The sequence below is a fragment of the Cupressus sempervirens genome, chromosome 1 (genome assembly GCF_028749045.1).
Source record: "Cupressus sempervirens isolate cs-2001-9-10 chromosome 1, ASM2874904v1, whole genome shotgun sequence".
NCBI classification, from domain to species: domain Eukaryota; kingdom Viridiplantae; phylum Streptophyta; class Pinopsida; order Cupressales; family Cupressaceae; genus Cupressus; species Cupressus sempervirens.
Genome location: NC_143118.1, coordinates 887,091,889 through 887,113,234, shown reverse-complemented (window position 1 = coordinate 887,113,234; position 21,346 = coordinate 887,091,889). Strand labels below are relative to the sequence as shown.

The 21,346-nt window shown below is 38.1% G+C and overlaps 1 protein-coding gene across 4 annotated transcripts in view; it reads right to left on the bottom strand.

Annotated features, from left to right (window-relative positions):
• Positions 1–16,937, bottom strand: part of TADA (tRNA arginine adenosine deaminase) — a 61,350-nt gene extending 44,413 nt beyond the window's left edge. Inside the window, exons 1-5 of one of the 4 annotated variants that reach the window (XR_016354074.1) lie at positions 13,050–16,937; positions 12,780–12,867; positions 12,155–12,282; positions 11,120–11,349; positions 10,820–11,038 (exon numbers count right to left, since the gene is read on the bottom strand). Coding sequence is in view for 2 of the 4 variants with exons in the window: in XM_089792738.1 (XP_089648864.1) it covers positions 11,301–11,349; positions 12,155–12,282; positions 12,780–12,867; positions 13,050–16,558 (3,774 nt within the window). In the remaining 2 variants the exon portion in view is untranslated. Of the gene's footprint in view, positions 1–10,819; positions 11,350–12,154; positions 12,283–12,779; positions 12,868–13,049 lie in introns of those variants that run through there. The other 3 variants (XR_016354075.1, XM_089792738.1, XM_089792729.1) reach the window with 3 other exon arrangements.
• Positions 16,938–21,346: the final 4,409 nt, after the last annotated feature.

Here is a 21,346-nt window from a genome sequence, read left to right as displayed (position 1 = left end):
AGTTTGCATGTCAGTTTTGACAACTACCCAGATCTTGCATGTCAGTTTTGACAACTACCCAGATCTTGCATGTCATAATTTGGTAGTTGCATGTTGCCTCTAATCAGTTGCATGTCCAAATCTATGGTTGCATGCTACTTCTAATCATTTGCATGTTAGTTCTTGGTGTTTGAAGAAGTTATATCCTATTGGGGTTACACTCTACTTTATCCAGAATGGACAGGTATAGTACAGAGTCTCAGAGGGAACGATCTTGGACAATTGATAGCCAGAGTCAAAATAGTAGAAAGGATGGTTATTTAGACATTCGAGATAAACTTATGAAAATAAGCCATGACATGTCTAAACAGTTGGTTGAGCACCACCGTATAATGAATGACATGTTATCTGACCCAGCTAAGGTGGATAAGTTGACTGGATTTCTATTTGGCAGATTTTCTCACAGGACAGATGACACAATTCCCAAGAACTTGCATAAGGAGTTTGAGAAACTAGCTGATAGCCAGGTAGAGGTCTCAGATTCTACTCTGCCACAGGAGGTGGTGGGAAAGGATATTACACAGATTGATAGTAACGGTCAACTTGATACTCAAATTGAGACAATTGTTTACAGGTTGTCAAAGGGTGATGCCACAGGTATTCAGGATGGTATAGTTACAACAAGCAGTGACTACAGTGTAGTGGGTTCAGATGATGATTATGAGGATGTTGTTGTGCAGGATGGTGAGATACCTGGTAGAGATGAGAAAACATTGAGCATTCATGACTTTGCTGAGAAAGAGTACCAGGCACAGTTAGATGCTTCATCACATGAGGTTGAGGCAGGTAGTACTTCACATGATTTATCCCGCCAGCTGAAGGTGAGTGAAGATAGTATTTTGACTTCATTATCTCATCATGATAGGTATGTGGAGTTAGTTGGTATTGGTCATATTACTCAAGTGAGGATTTTGCTTGAGTTACCAGCTGATTCTAGTTTACAGATATGGACTCAAGATTGTTATATTGGCATTTGGGATTCAGTTGATAGGAGATCTTTAACACTTTTTGGTAGCAGTGTTTGTTTGGGTGCTATCATGGATTTTATTAGCAGATTGCACGGTGTTGTCTTTTCTTGTGCTAGCAGCTTGTCCAATGTTGGTATTAGTTTTTATACACCGATGTTGGGCTTTGTTCATATATCCAGTCGACCATACTTGCTAGAATGTGTTGATGATATTTCATATTTGGCAATGTGTATAGATGAGTCCCAGGATCATATTGGCATTGATGACATCCAGGAGGATGCAGTGGGCAATTTTGAAGACTTAGTTTCCTTGGGTATAGAGGAGTTGGACAGCAATGCTAATGTTTTTGATACTCCGTATGTTGATATGAGTTTTAGATTTGATTCACAGGATATGGATGGTAATACTCTAGAGACTAGTAACTTTGAGGATACTCCTTTAGACAGTGCATCAGAGGAGGTTTGTAGGAGACAGTCAAGCCAGTGCCATCATGTGTCTAATCAGTTGAGAGTTAGTGACCAAGAAATTGCTATCACTTGCCAGCATTTCGATGCTGCTCGTCAGTTGTTAGCAGTTTATGGATGGGGTTCTCCTACTAGTGATGAACAGGGAGGCAGTTATCTTTCCTTGACAAAGTTCCACTCTTTATGGGAGGCTATCCAGATTCTGAGACAGGATTATATGCAGTTGGTAGCCGACAGAGATTATCTTATGAAGTGGGGCAGTACAGCATATGATGCATTGTTGGCCAAGGAAGATGAGGTGAGTGAGCTTACTGAGCAGCTTGTGGTGACTTCTGAGATTCTTGAGAGTACACAATTGGCTTTCAAAGAGTCACAGTTTCATTTGGCTAAGGTGACCATGGAGTTAGAGCGACTACAGTCTTCACCTGATTCTATACAGTCACAAGCAGTGGTGTTTGGTGATCCGAGGATGTCCATGGCCGAGATTGTCAGAGACAATGGAGATGGGGATGCATCCATTCTTGATACTAACATTGGAATATCAGGTTCATTCCCACTAGAGTTAGGTTCAGTTGAGTTGGGTGTTGTAGCAGATTGTTGTATGCCTGACATGGTGGTGGCCTCTAGTATTGATGGCACAGAGACTAGAGATTTATCAAAGATCATGTGTGATGTTGGTGAGTCGGCAGTTGGCATGGTTCCTACTAGTAACACTACTCCCTTGGTGATATCTTCGGAGGTAGTAGTTAGTTCCAACATGGTTAATGATCAATTGCAGTTAGTTTCATCTGGATTACAGTCTGAGCCACTGACTAAGATTGGTGCATTCTATCGGCATTACACTGTGAGGTATGCTCATCAATTTACCTTTGATGACCATGTTGATGAGATAATGATACAAAGATGTACTTTGGTTCCCAGTGCTTATCATCAGTTATGGGACAATTTGATGCCTCAAGATGAGAGTTGTGATGGGCATGACATGGCGATAGGTTCTACAGTTGACAGCTTGATAATACATGACTTAGAGCAGGAGTTTCAGAGTGATGCTTCAGCGGGTGTTGTTATTGATTCTACTCCTTTGGCTATGACATCTCCTGACTTAGCTGGTGATCAGTCACAGTGGGTTGTATCACTTGTTCATGGTGATTTGTTGACTAAGGTTGGTTTTTTTTATCAACATTATATTGCAAGGTATGTACATCAGTTAGCATTTGATCCTTGTGTTGAGGAGTTGATGGCAGGAAGATTTGGTTTCGGTTCCAATTCTTGCTATTTATCTTGTGATGGCTTTTCACCATCAGGGGTGCATGGTAGTTATGGTTATGAGATAGTGGCCGGTGATTTGCAAATTTGTGTTGACTACAGGAGTTGTACAGTGTGTGGATTCTCCATACTTGGTACAGTTTCATTCGAGAGCATTCACCATTGTTGCAGAGTTGGATTGTGCATTCCGTATAGGCCAGTGGGATGCGTTGATGGTATTTACTGTGTTGGTAGTTTGATTTGTCCACTTTGCTTGGGTTCTGATGTTCTAAGAGTTTGTGCCTCATGGGTTTTTGATTGTGGTAGTGGTGATTTCGGAGTTTGGTTGAGCTATAATTGTCAGTTTGATTATGGATTCCTCTTGGTCATATTGCAGAGGATATTGCAGGAGCCTATGTTAATTGGTAGTAGTATAGTTCATGACTACATTTGGGATCCAAGTGGATTGATTGGTTTATTGTTCAACCATTGCTTGAGGACAAGCAATGTTTGGGAGGGGAGGACTTGTCATGTCCCCTTTTCAAATAATTAAAAAATAATAATCTTTGCTAAGGCAGGCAGGCCCAAGAAAGTGAAATTTCGGAAAAAGGGGGTTAATCTTTGGAAACCGTTGGACTAATAAATGAAAATTATTATTAAAATATGTTTCATTAACCTCTCTTGGACGTGAGTTACAGTTATGCCCTCTTTTAAGGGGTTTGGAGGCATTTTGGGCGGATGGGGGAGAACTTGATTTTTGCTCATTCTTTGTTATTCTTCAGAGGCTGCCAAACCTGTGGAGAAGGAGACCCAAGAACGGGAGTTTGCAGGTTTCCAGGGAGACCCAAGAACGGGAGTTTGCAGATTTCCAGGAAGGCTAAGGACGGGAGTTTGAAGCCATTCCATGTGCATGCTCATACAGAGTTTGCCTTTGTGCTGAACAGTGTAGATTTGTGGGTTTTTGGGTGTGTTTTTTGCATGAGTTTGGTGTTTTCAGTTGAGCATTTCATATCAGTTTTGGTTGTTGCTGTATTTCAGACTTTAAGCTGTTAAAATAGAGCTGAATATATGTATTGGGACGTGATTAAACTTCTGAGATAGTTTATTAGTGTTGTGTGGTGTTTTCGGGCATTTTTGTGTTAATTTCGGGAGCTCGATGAGCATAGTTTTTGTCCTACATTTGAGAACTGTTGTGTAAAGGTTATACGGATCTGAAAATGTCATTTTGTAGGCTGTTATGCTGCTGAAATTTCTGTAAAAATGTCCACTTTCAGATTTATTAATAATTGGTGAAGCTGTGAAGCTTTTGGCACAATTTCTGGCATACCCGATTTGGGGTTTCTTGAGAAATTTGGAGGATCTTTGTGATATTAGTTGTTTGATCTTAAAGATCTGATTAAAGGTTGGAAATATCATGTAAAATCAGAAAAGGGACATTTCAGCCAGCCCTAGGCCTTTCACCCAATTATCCTTCGACCTCTCTGATCAGTCACCAACATATTGTTTTAAGATCTGATTCCATTACCAAGCATTCAACAGTAATTACGTGAAGCATCCTTGCATGCAGTTTAAGCTACGAATTTCAGTAAGGGTGGTAGACTTCCTCAATCCAAATGCACAGTATACTACAGACAAGTAAGAGTGAACTGAAACGTTTACATTTTCTTGCATACGAATTCATTTTTCCATCTCATTTCCTGTCCTCTTTTCTGAACCGAGTTGGATCACTGTGAATAAGATAAAAATACAAGTTGAGTCATATTTCATCACATGTGCTTATCATGTTAGTTGTTCAGCAATAACAGTGAGCAGTGTCTTAGACTGAGTTGATAAAATTTTATAAAACCTCTGATCTCTTTCAATGTCTGACTCTACCTCAATGATATTTCTTTCTTGTGTGAAAAATTGTACCAATATCAATCCATGATATAAAACTGTGAAGTTATGTTTTAAACTGTTCTGTAATAAAGATCAAGTCTGATTACTAAGGAAGAACTGAGTAGGTAGAACCAAAAATCTTATAATTAAGATGTAATGGATTCAAGCACCGAGGAATCACTGATCTAACGATCTGCTGATGATGAAAAGTGTAGATGAATCTGTCACAAGATAAATAAGAAAGGTTATCAGTAATTGTTATTAAGAACATAATTTTATTTAGCTCATGTAAAACCCACTTTGAAGAATAAATTGTCAAGCTGAGCGGTGGAGATCGGGTTATAGAAACCCACCTCTGAAATTCCTGGCCAAGGCGATAAAGGGCGAACATGCCACAACAAAATGATCATGTTGTTGTCCTGATACTTCAACTATTCAATCGAATAGTTGTTGGGACCTCAACCCACCTGAGTACTCCGATGACTGGATCGATGAACATCCCAAGCCTGACCTCAAGGTAAGGAGGGCCGTTCTATTTATTTAGAACTTGTGGGGATAAGTAAAAAGGTCCGTGATTGGGAGGTTAAGCCTATGTTAATGCTTCTCCTCTCTCCAAAGTCAAAGCTTGGACAATTAATTTGAAAAAGTCTTTCAAGTAAATCAGTACGTACCTTTGTTTTATTCTTTCTTTCTTTATTTCTATAACTGATAGATTCTTCCCTGTAATTAGATGTTTTATAAATTGATTCATAAAGTAGAATGAATACAGTTTCTTGTCAATAATTTAGAATAGATTTGATGATCAGTAATGAAATTTGATGTAGAATTTTAGGTTAATAGTTTAGATATTTCTTATCAGTTGAATTATAATTGTAGAATACTCTGATGTTACACAAACTTGATTAATGAAGAGGATTTGAGAAGATGAAAATAGCAACAGCAGCAGTAGAGTATTATTTGGTATTCTTGGAACTTAGATATTTTTCATCTATGTTGTCATCAATGCCAAAGGGGGAGATTGTTAGCATGAATGCTGATGATACTACTTTGGGGGAGTATCCTAAGCATTGGAGAGTATTGACATGTTATGTTCATGATTGTGTTTGTCATTGATGTCAACATAGTATGGTTTTTGTAATGACTAGTTGAGTAGCAAACGGAGATCTTAGTCGTACGGACAATGGTTTGATTGTCCGGTGATGTGCGACCATGGACATGCTCAGCATTATGTCCTAATGATGTGGTTTAGTGCACAAAGTCTAAGTCGAAGACGTACGGAAGTTGTACCTAATTTATAGAGAGCGGTTCAGAGACATAGTATTGGGAAAGTAGTTCCTGATGTTTGTTCAATATCTTTCATCTGAGATGTAATGAGAAGATGCGCAGTCAGGCAGCGATAGAGGATAGTCTGTTGGTGACGTCAGTAAGTGCGCAAACCCTAGTATCGTACGTGTGAAGTTTTGTATAGACTGTGAGCCGATAGTGCTATTGTAATTATAATTAATTAATTATCTTATTATAATTAATTGGGAAAGCCTGAGGCTGACTCAAGGAATTATTTCAAAGATAAAGGAAAGATGTTTTCCTTGCTTGTAATGTGTTGTGATTGTTGTATGAAGTGCAGTGCAAAAAGGAGCAGAGTGTTTGAGGAATGCGAGAAAGTGATCCAAGGGATTATTGGATGCGAGAGTTGTGATCTGCTTACAGATTAGAAGGAGCAAAGGTCCGGTTAACAGGACAAAGGAAGTACATTTCATTTCTCTTCTGGAAAGAATAATATAGAAATCATTTGGACAGTGGATTCATTGGTCTTATCCTTGAAGTTGTTTCGGCAGTGGGTCCAGCTATCTTCCACAACTCCTAATAGGGATTCAAAGTCTCCTAATAGGGACTCATATGTACTGAATGTATTCATAGACTCCTAACAGAGTCCATCCTCTAACAAAGAACATTTATATCAATACATCACCTTGTGGGTACCATCCCCACTAGATTTTCCCTCTGATAAAGGGTTTCCCTAGTTAATATATATGTTGTCATTGTGTATTAGTATCTTGTTGTGGTTTATGATTATATTGCTCATATGGTTAAAGTTTAATAAGGTTGATAATTGTGATATTAGTTGGATAACTGATTCACCCCCTCCCCCCTCTTAGTTATATTGGTGGACTATATATTCTAACACTCTCTTCCCAGCTACTCTAGCTTCTCCCCCACTCTTTGAAGAATAAAAAATCCTTATATATATATCTTACATGTATTAGAATGTGATGTTTCAAATTTAAAAGTCATGTCCATTCAAGAATAGATTACATCTTGTATTGAATTTAATTCCTTTAGTTTATTTTAGTTCACCGATGATTTGGATGATTATCAATTTGTGAGTCCATTTTATTTGATTGCCTAAACTTCTTATGCCGTCACCATATCTTAGCCGACTTTCTATACATTTATTGTTTCCTTATGTAAGTCGACTAATATTCATTTAATTGCCGATGAAAACATTCAACGGAGACTTGACGGTACTAGATGTGGTTGTGTCTTTTACCTTCGAACTGCCTTCAGATGTTTATGTTCAAGAATCTTATTCGATTTGCTCCCTCCATAGTGAATCTACACCACTGTCGTATCATTGTTTTCGTGTATGCAACTAATATTCATTGTATCTAATCTTTGATTCCTTCGTTGCAATACCCATATCCGGATGTTTGTTTTCTTGCATGACTTTCTTTAACACAAACCGGATGAACATATGTGACAAACGATGCACAATTGTTCAATCATTCTATGGTGACTCCTCTAGTTCATTTAATGAAATGCCATTGATACGATATAGTTTTCAACTCAACTTTTGTTATTTTAAATATCGCTTCTTTAATGTTGTTTCCTCGATGACCAATCCCATTCTATTGATGCAAACAATATTTTCTTGTATCTACGCTTCTGACTATTAAACTTGTTTAATAATTTATTATTTGTTGTCATTAATTTCTAAGATAATAGGTTTCATTATATTATTTCTTTATCCTAGTAATGTATTAAATTAATAAATTATATTTCAATTTGATCACTTTTAATTATTATTATTTTTATTTATACGGTAATCAAAATTTTATTGATTAATCATTAAATTTTGTTCAAAATAGGGGACATGACAGCTGATTCGCCAAGTTCCAAGCTCCTGACTTGGTCGCGGAAGACATAGATTATATTATTATAAAGTGAAAAAAAAAAAAAAATTTAATAGTTTGACTTTTTATGTTTCTAGCTTTCTCTCAAACATAAAAGGAGCATTCTTTCATTTGCAAGCACAAGGAAGAGAGAGATAAAGGAATTGGAGAAAAAATATTGGAGTTTTTGAGAATAGACCAATAGATCAATTGGCTCTCAGAATTTGAATTCATATATACTCAAAAAAGCGCAACAAGTTGGCAATGAAAAGGTTGAATGATCTTGTATTTTTACACTACAACCTTCACCTCCGTCGCAAACAAATCTTGGGCTCTGACACATCTATCATTTTAGAGGAGATTGATCCACTGGTAAAGTGGAACACTGAGGTTGACGATCTTGTTTTCAATGATGGAGACTTGGAATGGGTTGATTAGGTGGGTCGAGAGGTAGAGATAGTGGCAATGACAGTGGAGGATAACGCACGAGGAGACCCACTGAGGAGCTTGAGACTGAGAGTAAGGATGATGAGGATGAGGGTGTGGATGTGGATGTCATTGAGGCCGAGCCTCAGACACAGATATAGATCATAGCTGCAGAATCTTCCAAGACCTATCTTAGGCATATAAGTAGGAATATTGCGGGGTCCACTGGTCACTGATATAGGCTACTCTATGCCTTAGTCTCCTAGGTTCTAGCTTTTACTTTGATATATATATTAAACTTTCAATTCCATGGATTTCATATTCCATATATATTGTAGACATTTGACAGTGGCATTATTTATATTTCTAATGTGCTATTTACTTTAACTTATTTCCTTTACAAAGTCACATTTATTCTCATGTGATCAATATGACCTTGTGTATGTGTGCAAAGCTTCTATTTATCTCAATTATTGTGTCTCTAATGTCAATTTAATAAATGATGCATGAAAAAAGTTTTAAATCCTTAAAAATCTTTGAATTTCTTGGATTTGTCAATATGCCAAGTCCAAATGCCGAGTTCAAGTCTGAGCCAAAAATCAGCTTGCCAAGCCTGAGCTGAGTCCAAGTCTTGTAACACGGCTTGACATATATAAGATCCAAATTATACATATACAATTCGCAAGCCCTCAAGGAGGATTATGCAGACACTGGGCCATTAATTCCACATAAATTATAATTGAAACAATTCAATATATAATTGTATCTCTTAGGACAATACAAAAGAATATTAGACTACTTGCAGATTACCACATAGACCGTTGAAGAGTGTAATTGAAGAGTGTAACATGGATATGTTATACTCATCCATGTTATACTCTTGACTCTATGTGTAACATATCTCAAGCAATACTGTAAAATTAACCAACTCAATTCTCCAAGGTGCCTTCTGCAATCACTTGAACAGGAATATGAAGACCATCTTTCACCTATCAATGGTCCCTTTGCTTCCTGTTGTACTATCCTGAAGAACTGTGTATAATCATAGGCATTATCTACCCCTTTATTTGCAGACATGCTAGGGCGACAGCAATTAAGGGTTCATCCAAACAAATTAGTCCTAAATACTACAATCATTATACCGTAGGATAGTCAAGCTTCATTGAGTCCACATTATAATTAGTTATAAACAATAAACACAAGTCTAGATATCACTGATTTATCACCAGTGCGAATGACATTGTTCAGAGACAAAAGACAAGTATCATGGCAGGGTATACAGCTCCATGAGGACATGGTGAGCTGCCCAACCATTTCCAGAGGTCACATCCAGTTAGAATTTTGTCCGGTTTCGGCCATCTAGAAAATATCATCATCAGCATTCTCAATTATCCCCATACTAAACACTCACCACATGTAGGCAAAACTCGCCACATGTAGGCGAACACCCACATTCATAGAAGACTCGACACTGAGACACAAAATAGACTCACATACACAAACTTGGAAGAGATACAACCACTCCACTAGGCCCAACCAAAGGTGAATCAAGAAAATTCGGCTACAACAAAGTGGGGGTTGTACTGCTACAACCAGGATGTATACCCAACTACAATCAATCCAATCAGCAGGGCTACAACCCAGCTTGAAGCTTTACTCTCTACTTAGTGGTGGCTACAATCAATCCACTGAGACCTCCAAAAAATGATTAGCATTCATTTATCTTAGTTCATTGAGTATCCTAGCACATAGTTTCATTACATTAACAAAACATAATTACATGCACCCCAAATTTATTCTCACAGGTTTAACATTACCAAGCTCAGCACAGACATACCTTATCAGTCCTTCAGTTATCTGCTGTGACACTCCACTCTTTTCTCATGATTTCAGCAACTTCATCAAACAGCCTCGCTTGATATTTATCCTAAACTCTTGAGCTCCTCGGATTTCATTGGTCAATCTAGCTGGCACTTTAACTCTCAGAATGTCTGTCCAGGATTTCCCCTTCATCATGAGAAGAGCATTCCTTGGTCTTTCTAGCACATGCAAAATGTTGGCTTCTTCCAGTTGGCTATCCTTCCAGTGGTGTATCAAAGTTGATGTTTTCACCTCTTCCCATGCATCTATGTTATCAAAAATTCCTTAACAAGATGGATTCATTTGCCACGGGCACATTACCCTCTTGGTTCTGCCTGTGCTAATGCTATTAGGCCATGCAGTTAGTCCAGTTGTTCTAGCAATTGACACCTAGCCTCTTGGCTTTACCTGCTAATGGTCTGTTGTGAACTGCCACCAAACACCAAGGGAGTTCTCCTGAAAATGTCTCCCCTTCTACTTGGTCTTGTTTGGTCCTTGTTGGCAATAACCTTACAGTTACACAGTCAACCAATTTATCAAGGCATAGACTTTCATGAGATAATCTGCGGACTTGTCCTAAATAAGCAATTATTTGAATAATCATTAATCTAAATATTACTCTATAAATAAATAAAAGTTAATCCAAGTTACAATTAGAAATACACATTAATATGAAGGTATCGCTCCACATTCAATCTGAATGCATCTATCAAAATTGAAATCAGATTAATTAGGTTTGTTAATCAAAATTATATTTTGTCAGACACAATAAACACAAACCATATTGCCCAGGTTAACAAGTTTTGTTCACAGGAACACCAGGTTATTGCATCCAACTAATAGCTAAATACTTAGGTGTAAAAACAAAATTCTTTCAGGTTGCAAATTCCAAAATGTATTCCAAGGGATTCAACCTATGATGGAAACTTATTAAAAGCATTAAGAGAACCCCCATTGTTGCCAATTTCCCCTATTCATTATGAGCAGCCTGCACAAAATCAAGAAAAGAATGGTCATATTAACTGGAAGCCTATTAATAATGGTACTATTCCCTATGAATGGGATAAACCTGATCACCATGATGCCCCTCCTACCAATGCTGCTCTTGCCACTTGGCTCTGCCCTTTACTTATTTTATCTTTGTCTGGCCTCCTCCTGCCTAGACTCTGAGGGTTCCCCTCCTACCAATGCTGCTCTTGCCACTTGGCTCTGCCCTTTACTTATTTTATATTTGTCTGGCCTCCTACTGCCTAGACTCTGAGGGTGTGCATTTCTACAACCCATCTCTTTCCATGAATGCTGTATCATTATCCTTTTAATCAATAAAAAGTAGAATATGCCTTATTCATAAAAAAAAGAAGCATTAAGAACATGTAAGCATTTATTCTGTTAATAGTATATGCTTCAGTAAACAATTTACTCTGACATGCCTTATTTTGACTCCACAAATATCATATTGATCCATCATTTTTCAAGTCAATAAGAATGTGTCTACGTTATAACATGATAACATTTTTTCAGCTAACCACCACAGTTTCATAAGTAACATACAGACTGTAATTAATTTATAACATTATATTCTTCTTCCTGATAAATATTATCAAACTTGACAAACCAGGACAAAGTTATCACAGTTGGGTTTCTAATTTTGGTGCCAGATGCAAAGTCTCTTATCAAACTACATGATCATCAAACATCTAATCAAAAGCTACATGAACGATTGGCTCTTTTATCTCTGCATCTTGTATTTTCTATCTCTGAATGCCAAGACTGGTTATCGTGTTGCTATTCCAAGATGATAGACATTAAATTTTGCCTTAAGACAAAGAAAGGAAAAAAAAATAGAAAAATAGTAAAATGTTGAGCACGTATGCAGTTTCAAATCTTCCATAAAAACGTTTCTGTTTCATGAATCAGTTCTTTAAAAGCACATGTTTATTTACTAGATAGCCCTGACGAGAATGTGAATACATTCAAAGGTAAAATTAAATGAATACAAAATAAATCATTAATATATATTTTACTTAAAGATTTATTTTCATGTATTTTGGAAATATCAAATGCAAGTTTTTCAAACAAAGAAATAAGTCTTGTTTTCACATACCTGACCCAACTGCCATCAGCTCCCAAAAGCTTGTTAGGAGCTCCCCAGACTACAGTCCCAATCCGGGCCTGAAGAATGGCCCCAGCACACATGGCACATGGCTCTAATGTCACGTACAGAGTTGATTCCTAAATCATACAGAATAGAGGATATTAGCAGAAAATACACCACAGACAATAGAAGTGAAAATGTATCATTGAATGGAGAAGTTTCAATTAGCATCCCAAAGTTCACTTTTGATAAACCTTGAAAACTAATATGATAAACAAAAAATACAACTTCGCTTTGACAATCAGCTAAAAAGTTACCAACAACAGTTCAAAATCATTTACCACCAAACGAATTTGTCAATTGTTAAGACTAAAGAGGAAATTGCCATCAATTTCATCATAAATTTCTAGTGCATAGAGCCAAAACAAAGTGACGAAGACTTAAATTTGGAGAGAGGCAAAACAAAGTGATCTATCTTTCAATATTGTTCAAGGTTACTCATCCATGCAAATAATCTGTTCACCGTCTAAAATTTCTAGAAGTGCAATGTTATACTATGGTCAGCGATAGTGTACGTAGTTTGATTTCTGATAATAAATGCAAAATATGGGATGGGTAAAAGCACATTAAGTACCGCAAGCCTCCATGTTTTGAGTTGATTTGATGCATAACGAATACAAAGCATTTCTGCATGTGCAGTTGCATCTCTGGCCTCCTCTACCCTGGAATATGTAAATTCCATCAATTTCAAGCAGGATATCTCAAATTGCAAGGGTACTTCAATTGCTAAAAATAGAATGCTCCGTGAGTAGTAATGGAAAAATCAGGAGCAAAAGATATTACTGAAATACCATTGCAAGATATGCCATCACGTGTCTTACAGAATTGTTTGTTTGATACTTACAAATTGTGGGCTCGGGCAATGATTTTTCCATTTTGAACCAAAACAGCTCCTATAGGTACTTCCCAGGCATCTGCAGCCATTCTGGCCTCTGAAAGAGCCTCTCTCATAAATTTCTCATCCTCTCGTCTCTGCTCACTTTCAAGTATAAGTGCTTCCTCCCATGACACAAAAGTTTCCTTGGGAACTTGTTTGTTTCGCTTGATCTTTTTGGTTGTTATATTGTTTTCTTCAATTTCTGAGCTTTGATTTACCCTTTCAGTGTCCTCTTGTTCATCCAATTCATCCTTGTCTAAAAAAGCTGTTTTCCCTCTTTCTTGGTCCAACTTATCACATTCTTCATATAATCGACTTGAAACAGGTTCACTAGACAATGTTAATTCATCCACTGATGTTCCTTCTGATGACCAATTGATAGCAGTATTTTGCACCTTTCCTTGGTGGCTACTTTCAGTTTTCCCAGGAACTCTAATAACATGTGTAACCTCTTCTTTTGCTTGTTCCTGGCATTCATGCCCCTTATTTGCAGTACTTGAAACACACCTTCTAGTTAATTGTGACACATCTGCAGATACTTCTAAATCCCATTTTAGGGCAGATTTGTGAGCCGTTTCTTTTTGAGTTTTCTCAGCTTCCTTTAAAGTGACACCTGCATTTCCTTCTGTACTGGAAATGAGAATATTTGCCTTTGTTTTCGCTACCACTTCCTTTTTGTCCTTGTGTGATTTATCCTTTACAATGCATTCCCGATCTTCCAAATCTGGTACAGAAAACCATTCCTCACCATGTTGAGATTCAGTTGAAGGTCTGGCTGAACCTGATTTGAGTGTTGAATTATCTGATACCTCATTTAAACCCCAACGCCTACAGCAAAAATCTATAAAAGAGCTCCAGATCCCTCTTGATCGCCTTTTGATAATGACCTTTCTCCTTTGTTCCAAAATGGCCATCTGGTCTTTCTCCACTTCAGAAATGGGATGCTCATCTGTGCTTTTCTGTAGTTCATCTGATGTCTCTTCAGAAGTCAATGGTTTAGACTCTTTAGAGTCCTTTTCATGTTTTATCTTACCAGAATACTGTAGTTCCTCAAATTCCTCACGTGAAGACCAACCTGCAATAGCCCATACTTCCTCTGAAGGCCCTTCCGAAGGAAAATCTGGTGTCGATAACTGAGGATTGCGTAATTCCAAAAGTGACTCGTCAGAAGTTTTCTCATTTCCTTCAGCTGAAGCAAATCCCAAACTGTAATCGGACTCATTAGATAGTCTAGTCTGTGCTGATTTCCCCGAGGTTGTGTCTGTTTCAATCTCTGCGGCAGATTTCTTCTTGTTTGATTCCGTTACCTTTTGTAATATATCATTGCTTGATAACATATGAGAGGGATTACTGAGTAGCTTCTGGGAATTTTTACTGCCTGTTTCATAGCCACTAGAAGTTTTCGATACATCCACTTCTGCTTTGCTGGAAGAACTTTGAGCTAACTTTTCAGGAGTTCTATTTACCTGTTCAATAATCTTAGTAGATTGATTTTTGTGCATGGCTGAATGAGAGGATTCGCTGAGTACAGATGAATATGATGAACTTTTAAGCAATTCCTGAGAATCTCGCTTACCCTTCTTATAAACCACAGTGGATGTTTTCTGCTCCTGTGCTGGCACTAAGCTGGCACGGTCAATGCTTCCAGAATTGAAAGAGTCTTCAGAAAACCTCTGAGCTGTTCTGTTTGATGATATTAGTGAACCGAACCTCTTGGAAGCAGTTGCTTCATTCTCTTCTGTTAGGCTTTTTACTTCCTCCACCTCTGTACTAGAACTTCTCCCGTTATTTTTTACAAGTTCATCCCGCTTTTGGAATGCCGATGTTTCTGAAGTCTTTGCTCTTATCTCTTGCCCCTCCATTTTCGAGATAGAACTCAACCTAGTAATCTTCCTTGAACCACCGGATGCCATTCTTGGAACCAAATTTGCTCCATCCTTTTGTGAAATTTTCTCATACTCTTTGCTTGTATGTAATTCGTCCTGCTCTTGAAAATACTTTTCATTATTTTTACTCACCTTGTCTCTTTCCTCGAGTTCTGCAGCACAATTCCAGCCCGAAATCTTCCTTAAATTATCAGATGGCACACCAGTTCTACAGTGTCCTCCCTTGTTTGGCACCATTTGAACCAGCTGGTCCCTTGGATCCTCGTCCGAAATCAAACCCGCACCAGAACTCTCCCCTTTGCTCGACAAAACCAATTCGCTCTCCTCTTTCATAGAAGCGTGCTGGACATTACTTGAATCATTCATAGACACCTCAAAGAAAGACTTCTTGGCACTCTCTTCTTCTGCTTCTTTCAACTGGGTGGATCCTACAGTAGAAGACCACTGCACACCGCTTCTCTGACCAGACAATGATGTCACGGAATCAGTTTTCTTGTTGGCATTCTGGACTGTGTTCTGGAGTTGCACCTTGTGATGATTTGCATTTGCACCAACGTCAAACCCATCTTCCTCGGTGCCCTTTTGAAAAAAGTTCTGCTTTTGGGTTCCTACTGTACAGGCCCATGTAATATTATTGTTGTTTGATTTCTTCCCCGATTTTTCTACACCATTTTTTTCATAGCCCCTTTGCAATGCTTCTTCCTTATGAGAACCTACTCCAGAGGTGAAGCTCACAGTCATCCTTGACCTATTCATTGACCCACCTGAATCAGTTCTGTAACTATCTGGTCTTACTACTTCCTCATTTTCCAATTTTAAAGAAGAAATCCAATCTATCCTACTCCTCAAGTTACTCGCGGCTGCCTTTGAGCCCGTTTTACAACACCTCTCTCTCTCCCCATATGACTTTCTTACACTTCCTTTGTTTTCCACAGTGCCCTTTTTAGCACTCTCCCTAAAAAACCTACCCCATCTATACTCGGAACCCAGGTGTCCAGCACCATTTCCCACATCTACTTTTTCTGCACAACGTGATCTATCCATCCAAACTCTCCCTGAGATTGTTCTTTCAGCATAAAATGCTTTTCTCTCTAAACTTTTTCTTACTTTAGAAGACTTGGATGAGTCCATTTCATTGAGGACTCGTTTCCTTCTGCAACCATCTCCTACTAGCAAACTCAAAATTGCTTGGGCCTCATCGCCTAATTCACAAATCGACAAACATTCATCTTGATCCTCAATTTCTTCCTCCTCATCCCATCCCAAACATCTACATACACTGCGCTGGCCTGAACATAAGGCTGCATAACTGCACTTTTCATGTATATAGAACGCCTTTCGATACCCACTACCACCGGCAACTCTCCAACACCGAGGATTACATAAAAGGGCAGACTGCCTTACTCCACATGAAATTTTTGTGTATCCTGAATCTATTGCGTATGCTGAATCAAACAGAGATACTTTTGTTCTTGTTGGGACTGTTGTGTGCACAAACGGATTGTTGGACCAGTAATCATATTTTGGGCAAAAGTCTCCTCTATTTCTTCCCCCAAAACTTATGGAAGGTGAGCTCGTGTACATATACATTTTTTGGGTTCATAGAACTCAGTAAAGTTCTCAAAACCATAACATCTACATACTGTTTTCTTGTTTGGATCAGCCGAAGAGGAAAAAATCTGAGTACGGATATGAATACATACCTCAACCAGATTCTGATTTTTGTATTGATCCAGTAAGGCACGTGAAATGTCTATATGCAAGTGAGCACTGCGAGAACTCAAAAAATTGTTGTTGTTACATATATATTGGATTTGAGAGAGGAGAAAACCATGAAGCTTTGGATTTACGTGATCTGGTGCATAGAATTTTAAGGACATTGTTTAGTTCCAAAGCTGTAAAGATTCTCTGCTTTCCTAGAAAAGGATAAACAATTGTACACAGTCCACGTAGCGGGTGCTCTTCTACTTTGATTATGTTGCTGTATTTTTTATTTGTATTTCATCACCGGGATTGGCCTTAGAAGACAGTTAATGGAGTCAAGTGTCAAATTACCTTTTGTTTTTTTAAATGAAAATGGTTTATTATTAAATTAATTTAAAAACATAAGAACACTAATCAAAAAAATTATGGTGGGAGGAAAAATAATCACTTGCTAAACACCAACTATAATAAACTTGGGCAAACTTATAAATAGAGAACTCTAGGCAGCAAATGCAATCCCAGTTGAAGGAGGAGGGTTTGGATCATTCTTCTTTTTCTAGTCATTTGTGGGGTCAAGCACTGAGTCTGGAATAGTCCACTCATAAGTTGTCAGGGAAAGTCAAAGAAACTACAGGAGGACGAACTAGAATCTCTACCTAAATTGAGCTAGTCTAAAGCAGCACAAGCAACACCACCAATAGGGGGCCACCCAGACACAAAACCACCAAAAGATGGTGAACTAGACTGTATGTGATCCCTCTGGCTGTGTGAGCTGCCTCAAGGAATCTAGGAATGTGGTGTATGTGAAAGCTTAGTTTTTCAAACAAGAAAAAGAAAAAATAATTGGTTTAAATAGAATTAAAAATTGAGAAAATAGAGAAAAATCATACTTTTAGATATCAATTATTCAAACTAAAATGTAATCCACTCATCATGTACGAAAATATTTAAGTCTTTATTAAAGGTTTTCCATTCACAACATTGAACTTCATTACATAGGAACATGTACTTGTTGCTCTTGGAGAAAATTGACCTTCATTTTTCTAAACACATACCCTAGTACATTTGCACTTGTTTTTCTACCAAAATTTTCAACCAAAGCTATGATTTCATCTTTGTTTTGTTTTCATCCCCGCATTGGTTGAAAATTTCCTAAGTTTTCCCAAGTTGGTTGAAATTTCAACCAACTCGGGTCATTACAAAAAAAGAAAAAAAAAATATGCATTATATTATGTCGTATGTTATATTTTGAGTGGCACCAACAAAATTGGGGCTTCATTCATGCGGGTAACGTTGACAAATTTGTGGGTAATATTAGGGCTTTTCCCAATTTGATCCTATGGACATGGAAGCACTTGCCTTGCCCTTGTGCGAAGCGAGATTTCAAGGATTTTACTCATTCCCCACTACCCCTGGTTGATCTCCGCTCATTCTTCCTTTCGTTTCATTAGTTACCCAATGGCCCAATAGGGCCCTGGGGATATGCATGCAGGGGCGGATAGATGATAAAGAAAAAGTCATTTTCGCAATAGTGCAGGAAATTTCAAACCTCAAGATGCGATCAGAATGGGCGATCTAATGGAGGAGGTTAGTTGAACTTGACTTGTGAAATTTCGCAGATGCTAAGAAAGGTTCATATTGGAGATTAGAAATGATACTAAACTATTTTGTGTTGCTTGAACTTCTTTTATTCTCTGTTGTATTTACTATATCATAATTTTTGACTTAATTTGATTGTCTTTCTCACTTGCATCCTTGCATCCTTCTGAAAACATAACATTCATGTTTGTGGATGGAACTTTTTCTTCCAGTTCTTGAGTTAACATTTAGTATAATCATCATCCATGATAAATGAAATGTCCCCTTTTCTGATTTTATATGATATTTCAAGCCTCTAATCAGATCTTTAAGATCAAACAACCAATATTACAAAGATCCACCAATTTCTCAATAAACCCCAAATCGGGTATGTCCGAAATAGTGCCAAAAACTTCACAACTTCACAAATTATTAATAAATCTGGAAATGGATATTTTTATAGAAATTTCAGCAGCATAACGACCTACAAAATGACATTTCCAGATCTGTATAGCATTTATGCAACAACTCACAAACGTAGGACAAAAACTATGCTCATCGAGCTCCTGAAAACAACACAAAATAGCCGAAAACACCACAAAAGCACTGATAATCTATCACAGAAGTATAATCACGACCAAATACATATATTCAGCTCTATTTTAACATCTAAAAGTCTAAAATACAACAGCAACCCAAACTGATATGAAATACTCAACTGGAAACACCAAACTCTTACAAAAAACACACCCGAAAACCCACAAATCTGCACTGTTCAGCACAAAGGCAAACTCTGCATGAGCATGCACATGGAATGGCTTCAAACTCCCGTCCTTAGCCTTCCTAAAAACCTGCAAACTCCCGTTCTTGGGTCTCCTTCTCCACAGGTTTGGCAGCCTCTGAAGAACAACAAAGCAATGCACAAAAATCAAGTTCTGGAATGAGCCCAAAATGCCTCCAAACTCCTTAAAAGAGGGCATAACCCTAACTCATGTCCAAGAGGGGTTAATAAAACATATTTTAATAATAATTTTCATTTATTGGTCCATTAGCTTCCAAAGATTATCCCCTTTTTTCTGAAACTTCACCTTTTTGGGCCTGCCTGCCTAGAAAAGATTATTATTTTTAATTATTTGAAAAGAGGACATGACAAGTCCTCCCCTTCCAAATATTGCTTGTCCTCAAGCAATGGCTGAACAATAAACCAATCAATCCACCTGGATCCCAAATGTAGTCATGAACTATACTATTGTCAATTAACATAGGCTCTTGCAATATCCTCTGCAATATAACCAAGAGGAATCCATAATCAAACTGACAATTACTGCTCAACCAAACTCCAAAGTCACAACTTCCATAGTTAGAAACCCATGAGACACCAACTCTTAGAACATCAAAACCCAAGTAAAGTGGACAAATCAAACTACCAACACAGTAAATACCATTAACGCATTCCACTGGCCTATACGGAATGTACAATCCAACTCTGCAACAATGGTGAATGCTGCCGAATGAAACTGTACCAAGTATGGAGAATCCACACACTATACAACTCCTGCAGTCAACACAACTCTGTAGATCACCGACCACTGTCTCATAACCATAACTCCCATGCACCCCTGATGGTGAAAAGCCATCACAAGATAAACAACAAGAATTGGAACCCAAACCAAATTTGCCTGCCATCAACTCCTCAACACAAGGATCAAATGCTAACTGATGTACATACCTTGCAATATAATGTTGATAAAAAAAACCAACCTTAGTCAACAGCTCACCATGAACAAGTGATACAACCCACTGTGACTGATCACCAAGTCAGGAGATGTCATAGCCAAAGGAGTAGAATCAATAACAACACCCGCTGAAGCATCACTCTGAAACTCCTACTCTAAGTCACGTATTATCAAGCTGTCAACTACAGAACCTATTGCCATGTTGTGCCCATCACAACTCTCATCCCGAGGCATCAAACTATCCCATAACTGATGATAAGCACTAGGAACCAAAGTACATCTCTGTATCACCATCTCATCAACATGGTCATCAAAGGTAAATTGATGAGCATACCTCACAATGTAATGCTGATAGAATGCGCCAATCTCAGTCAGTGGCTCAGACTGCAATCCAGATGTAACTAACTGCAATCGATCACTAACCAAGTTGGAACTGACTACTACCTCTAAAGACATCGCTAAGGGAGTAGTATTACTAGCAGGAACCATGCCAACTATTGGCTCACCAACATCACACATGGTCTTTGATATAGCATCTCTAGTCTTCGTGCCATTAGTGCTAGAGGTCACCACCATGTCAGGCATACCACAACAATCTGCTACAGTACCCAACTCAACTAAACCTGACTCTGGTGGGGATGAACCCGATATGCCAATGTTAGTATCAAGGATGGATGCATCCCCATCTCCACTATCTTTGACAATCTCAACCATGGACATCCTCAGATCATCAGACACCACAGCTTGTGACTGTACAGAATCTAGTAAAGACTATAGTTGCTCTAACTCTATGGTCACCTTAGCCAAATGAAACTGTGACTCCTTGAAAGCCAACTGTGTACTCTCAAGAATCTCAGAAGTCACCTCAAGCTGCTCAGTAACCTCACTCACCTCATCTTCCTTGGCCAACAATGCATCATATGCTGTACTGCCCCACTCCATAAGATAATCTCTGTCGGTTACCAACTGCATATAATCTTGTCTCAGAATCTGGATAGTCTCCCATAAAGAGTGAAACTCTGTCAAGGAAAGATAACTGCCTCCCTACTCATCACTAGTAGGAGAACTCCATCCATAAACTGCTAACAATTGACGAGTAGCATCGAAATGTTGGCAAGCGATAGCAATGTCTCGCTCACTAACTCTCAACTGATTAGACACATGATGGCACTGGCTTGACTGTCTCCTACAAACCTTCTCCGATGCATTGTCTAAAGGAGTATCCTCAAAGTTACTAGTCTCTAGAGTATTACCATCCATATCCTGTGAATCAACTCTAAAGCTCATATCAACATACGGAGTATCAAAAACTATAGCACTACTGTCCAACTCCTTTGTACCCAAGGAAACTAAGTCTTCA